Source organism: Pezoporus occidentalis, unplaced genomic scaffold (assembly GCF_034315485.1).
Source record: "Pezoporus occidentalis ecotype Australia unplaced genomic scaffold, CSIRO_AGI_Poc_V1 ctg233, whole genome shotgun sequence".
Taxonomy (NCBI): Eukaryota; Metazoa; Chordata; class Aves; order Psittaciformes; family Psittacidae; genus Pezoporus; species Pezoporus occidentalis.
Window position 1 is genome coordinate 1,332,215 of NW_026914212.1, and position 6,091 is coordinate 1,338,305.

At 45.7% G+C, this 6,091-nt stretch overlaps 1 protein-coding gene across 1 annotated transcript in view; it reads right to left on the reverse strand.

Annotated features, from left to right (window-relative positions):
• UGGT1 (UDP-glucose glycoprotein glucosyltransferase 1) overlaps positions 1-3,024 on the reverse strand; it is a 41,508-nt gene extending 38,484 nt beyond the window's left edge. Inside the window, exons 1-3 of the mRNA XM_062621769.1 lie at positions 2,895-3,024; positions 2,330-2,468; positions 401-484 (exon numbers count right to left, since the gene is read on the reverse strand). Of these exons, the coding sequence (XP_062477753.1) occupies positions 401-484; positions 2,330-2,454 (209 nt within the window). The 5' untranslated portion in view covers positions 2,455-2,468; positions 2,895-3,024. The remainder of the gene's footprint in view (positions 1-400; positions 485-2,329; positions 2,469-2,894) is intronic.
• Positions 3,025-6,091: the final 3,067 nt, after the last annotated feature.

Genomic DNA, 6,091 nt, shown 5'->3' on the forward strand with positions numbered 1-6,091 from the left:
TACAGCCAGTTCTGCAGATGGATGAGAGTGACCTTCAATTGAAATCCATGACAGTACACTTAAATACACTGGCAGAGGACACAAACATAGCCTTAGGGAGGCAGGAAACAGTTAAGAGCTCCCATTTAATTTGATAAATAGAAACACAAATAAAAAGCATTTATAGTATTAATATTCCATGTTGAAATAGAAACTGGTAAGCAAAATACATTTCAGACTTACCCACTACAGCTTTTGTCAAAACAGATGTTTTGAGCACCTTGTAGTAAAATTATTACTGAAATCAGTCCTCATTTGACTTTTACAATATGAACACAATGGAAGATAAAACATTGTGGTTTATTTTTCAACCATGTCATCTATCAGTCATCATCCAGCAAAAAAGACCATGAAAAACTTACCATCATGTTCAGATGTCTTAATATTTTGACTGGCTTCTACAAAATTCCAGAATTTTTCTTGACCTTCTTCTGATAAAAATTCACTGAGTGAGAAGAGTTGAGTTAGCTACACGTAGGACTTGTCTCTCAAGTTACAACTGTGATACTTTGTAAAGCTTTACGGAAAGTTAGCTCCTACCATATGTTTACCTCTACCAGGCAATCACAGGTTACTAGGAAAGGTAAAAATGTCCCCAAACAAACAGATAATAGTAGCAGGCCAGGACTAACAGAGACTACACAAAAGAAGCTTGTAAGGCACCTGTTAATCTCTCAAAGACCCCTAACAGATACCAGCGTATATCATGGGAGCTTTCCCCTCTAACGCATTTCTTTGCGAGGTGTTTTTTATGGCATACGTTTTTGTTTACCTTGCTGCAACAAACTCTAGTTTTTTGGAGCTACAGGACTTGGTGAGTTTGTTTGCTTTTAAATCAGCAAAAGGAGAAGCCACAGCTTCAAATCATGATATTGTAATTCCCCATCTATTAAGCATATGATTAGGCAGATATACAACATTAAATAGTAAAATAATTCTCTAAACATTGCTAAGAACAAATACTTTATGCTGTCTAAACTTGTAACATGCATCATATGCGAATGGATGCTATAACAGAAGATGTAGAGCCCACTGGCTGCCACGATAGCTTTTGTGTTCATTTCTGTCCTCACCTGAGGTGGTAAGTACTTCTTGAACATCTGGGCGATGAATTGCAGTGCTGGGCTAAGTAAATTGAACAGCAGGAATGATTTTACACTGCAGTGCTGTATCATCCTGCAATTCCTCCCATATGAGCCATCCTACCTACCCAAAGTCTTTGAACATAATGGTTAGGTTATAATATCGAGCCTTTGGCACATGATTTTGATTATTTGCTTACTATTTCAGTCTCTTAGGGTGACCTTTTACACCAAAAATGGCTTGCATTGATGGGGTATTCAAAACCTGGCATATTATTGGAAAAGGATTTTTCAGTCCTCAAACTTCAGCTTCTATAGGGAAGGTTACAGAAAAGTAATTTCACCAGGGACACACCTATCCCAAAGCCAAAAGTTGTGCCTGTTTGATCAAAATCCATCAGTGCTCAGCTATTCTCATGTGAACCAATCTGTAATAACAGCCAGAATTTTTATGTGATTAAGAATTATTCCTTAAGTGATACAAAGTTAAACACACACACAAACATCTAGAAGTCCTGTTTTGCGTAGACATCTCCAAACGAGAACACTGCAAAATGAAACAATGAGGACTTCTGAAGTGCTAAGTAGACTAGCAGTGTAAAGACAGCGTTTTGCTCTCTGTTTCGTTTAAAATGTATTTTTACATGTTTTCATTTTAAATGTCTTTAAAAAAAAGAGGGGAAAAAGGTCATTAGTACTGTAAAAGAAATCTCCCCAGGCTGATCTGCACAACTCCCTTACCAAAGAAGCTGACTTTAGATAATCAATGCACAGTTCCCTTGAACAAAGCTAAACTCAAGCTTTACGTATGCAAGCAACAGCAGATAAGTATCAAAACCTACAGTCATAGTTGAAGTAAAAAAACTTCTACTATGGAATCTTATGAGACTATGCTAAACTTCTCAGTCTAGTGCTTTGAGTAGGTAAAACTTCGCAAGGTAAAAAATACTGTGGAATTATTCATTATTATTACTGTTCTCCTGCACAATGAAAGAATTTACCCACCAAAAACTACTACTCTAAAATATTCATCCCATCTCCCCAAGCACAGCAATGATCATGTTCAACTGAGTGTTACTATTGCTGCCAAAGAGTCAATAATGACCAGAGCCCAAAGCACACAAAACAAGTGAAACAGGGAACACATTAATTTATCCTCTAAGCATACTGATTTGTCAACAACAACAAAAAAATCACAATACACTTACCTTGCTTCAAGTAACAAAGGAGTTGAAGACCACTTTGTAGTTAGAGATGTTGTGACAGCCTTAGAATGTCCTCTTACAAGTGAAGAGCTGAAGCAGATTCCAAGAACTGCAATAAGTATTCCCATTTTACAGAAGAAGCCTTAAACAACATTAAGGAAAAAAAAGTTAGTTTTGCATTGTCTCTTTTTATAAATACAGAATCTCACACATCCAAATATGTTAAGGACTATTTTAAGATTCAGGGGCCCATTTAATGCAGTGTATCAGTGAGATAATCATCGTCTCACCTGGGCATACAAAATGAAAAATACTATGAAAACATGAAAAGACGCAAGGATGTTAAGATCTGACTCCTAAGCTGCAGTTAAACCTAAATCAGTTCCAGCTCTGTCTACGTTTATGCTTTCAAATAAACCTGTTTCTGTTCTGGGACACCCACATCACACACTGCTTGCTCTATCAAGAGGTATTACAAGCAGCGTGAATTTCAAAGTAGGTGGCAAAGCAGCCCACTGTCTGTTTTATGGGAGGTCAAGTCACATACTGTGTTTGCTGGTGTACTAACCAAGGTCAGAAGAGCCAGGCAAGGTGAAGGTTCCCTCGTCAACCCTTGAGGTTCTGCAGGGTACAGTGGACTTCTCTGGGGAGTGAAGAAACAAGCATTTCCCAGATGCACTAAATACCACCAACTTTAGAAGCTGAAAAATGAATGAAATAATGAAGACAGACTCAAATTATACAGCTTACCATGAGAAATGAGCCCCCCAAAAATGCCATTTCTTTACTGTCCTCCATGTGTACTTCCATGACCATATATTCTCTAACCTGTACACTACAACACAGCTGAGTGGAATTTCCTTGCCCTCAGCTCTTAAGCTTATGGAATACCTGAATTCTCCTCTTAGCTTTCCATTACATTCTCCAAAAATTCAAGTTTTGAGTTTTCTCCCGACTGGAGTATATTTACTACACACCCAACATCCACCCAGGCACTCTCTTACTTCTTAATCCTTATTTTTCTGGCTAATTCTTTTCCTATTCCATCCTGTAACTTTAAAACCAGCCCACTCAAATTCCAGGTATATCACACCTGACAACCTGCATCTAATTTGTCTCTCTCTTTCTTGATGATCTCCATATAAAAAAAAAAGTCTCATGTGTTACATATCTGTAGCTTTCTGTATCTCAGTGTCACAGAATCAGAGAATCGTTAGGGTTGGAAGTGATCACCCAGTCCAACCCACTGAACAGTCAAGGCAGGGCCACCTAGAGCAAGTTACACAGGAACGTGCCCAGGCGGGTTTTGAGTGTCTGCAGACGGTTCAAATGGTCATGGTTAAATTGTCAATGTCCTTCCTTTCACAATGAAAACGGAAATGCCCTGCTATAACACCCAAAGAACAACTTGCTCAGCTGCACACCTCTGCTTTACAGCGCACCTGGGAAGCAGACAGATGGCATCGCGTGACATGCACGGTTACACCTACCGCTCACTGTGGGCAGAGGAGGAAGCTCAGTCAGTATTTGTGCAGTGAAACCTCTGCTTCTGCCAAGCACAACAGAAAAAAACAGGTTTGCTGTCCCGTCAGAATCATGTCCTTATAAACTGTAGAAACACAGAATGGTTTGGGTTGGAAAGGACCTTAAAGCTCATCCAGTTCCAACCCCTGCCATTCCACCTTGTTTGGTCACTATCTGCCCTTGTCAAAAGCCCCTCTCCAGGTTTCCTGTAGCTCCTTTAGGCACTGGAGCTGCTCTGAGGTCTCCCTGGAGCTTTCTCTTCTCCAGGCTGACCCAGCCCAGCTCTCTCAGCCTGGGTCTGTAGGATTCACTGCGAATCATACACAGCTGTTTGGAACATGTACATGAATATACCATACTGCATTCTTGCCACTAAAACTGCTGTGCTGCTCTCTCAAGTCTGCTTTCCCATGCTGGAAAGACGGAAATAAAAGCCTTTTATTATGTGAAATAGGTGACAAACATCCTTTATTTTTTCCCTAACACCACTTTAGCAGCTGGAAAGAAAAGCAGATTAGAAATATCTGCACTCCCTGGATAACAACAGCCAAAGGGAAGACTAGTATCTCCAAGTGAAATCAAAACATGCCATGGAGACCAGAAGAGACAAGAGGCATGGGAATTCAATCATAGAATCAATTAGGGTGGAAAAGACCTTTAAGATCATCAAGTCCAACTGTTAGTGAACAGAAAGGACAGGGGATCCAGCTCTGTTCTGTGTGAGGTAACAAAGCAAACCCCAGTCTGAATTAAGAAGGAAAAAACTGCATTTGTAACTCTTTTTCCTCCAGTTAGGCAGTTTAAAATACGGCTGACTTCTGGGAACTTGTGCATCCAGCCTTGGGCATGGGAATAAATCATCCCACAGCCACAGGTCCTGCTGGGCCATGAGAGCACCGACTTCTGCCATGTCCTGTGAGGTGTGCCTGGCAGTAAGCTGGTAAAGGGCTCCACTTCAGAAAAGCTCAAATGAAAATAGACCTCCTGCTTAGACACTGATGCCAACCCCAGCATCAAGGCCACAACACTGAAATAACGTGTCTCAGCTGAGCCTTGTGAACAGTAAGGACTGCTGGTAACACCTGGAGAGCTTCTGTGAGCACGGGTATCGTGTTGCTGTACACATTCCAAAACTGAAACACAGCTTTTATCTGATAAGTCCAAAATCGCCTGCAGAGCTTTGCCTATGAACAGATGGTTCTAGTGACACCAGTCAACATCCAGCTTGATTTCACAAACCCCTGCCCAGTGCACACCGCTTCCGATGTAAAGCATGCTGCTGCTGATCCGCACCCACCGAGATAGGTACCTCAGTAAGTACAAATCGGGATGGCCGTTCGTCAGTGGCGAAGGGCGTTTAACCCCCGGGCGCGGCCCCTGCAGCCCTCCTGTCACTCCTCCCGCGCTGGCAGCAAGACAGCGCCGAGGCCGCACACCGCCCGCGGGGCTCACACCAGGCCACGCTCCGCTCCGCTCCGTGGTGCTGCGGGTGCCCAGCCCCTGCCGCCCGGTACCCCCACAGCCGGCCCCGCTACCGCGGCCCCAGGCCCCGCCGAGGCCGACCCCCGGCCCGGCAAAGACGCCCTGAAGGGCAGCGCCGGGCCCCGCCGCCCGCTCTCCGCGCCCCTCCCCCGGCGGGGCCGCCTCAGAGCGCCGCCGCGCGCACCCCCCGCCCAGCCCCGCGCGCGGGTCGCCGTGGAAACCGCACCTGCGAGCGGCCGCAGCGCTCCCTTCCGGCTCGTGCCGCTCCCGCCGCTTCCGGGCGCGCGACTTCCGCTGCCGGGAGAGAGGGGCCATAGAGTTACGCGGGGCCGCGCCAGACTGTCACCGTGCCGCCATCTTGGGGGGGGTGTGGTGTCTGGCACCGCGTACCCCGGAGCCTGCCTCCAGCCCGGGGTGAGGGCTGCATCGCCGCGTCCGGCCGCGCTGCGTGACCGGCGTCCGCGGAGCAGCGCCGGTAAAAGCGGCAAGCGGGGCACGGGCACGGTTCGGGCGATGCGGGGCCGCGGTTCTTCATTGGAGCCCGTGGCTCCGAACTGCCGCGTTTACTCAGGCCCTCGGGGAGCGGGGCCCGGGGCGCAGCGCCTCGAGCCTGTCCGCCGCACGGCGGGATGCGTAGGTAAGATCAGGACAAGCAGAGCAGAGGTTTTCCAGCATCTTTGTGCGGTGTCGGTTTAAGAAGCAGGCAATGCCAGAGGTAGAGGTGGAACCAGTGTTGCTTCTGTCATCAGCTGGTCTAGT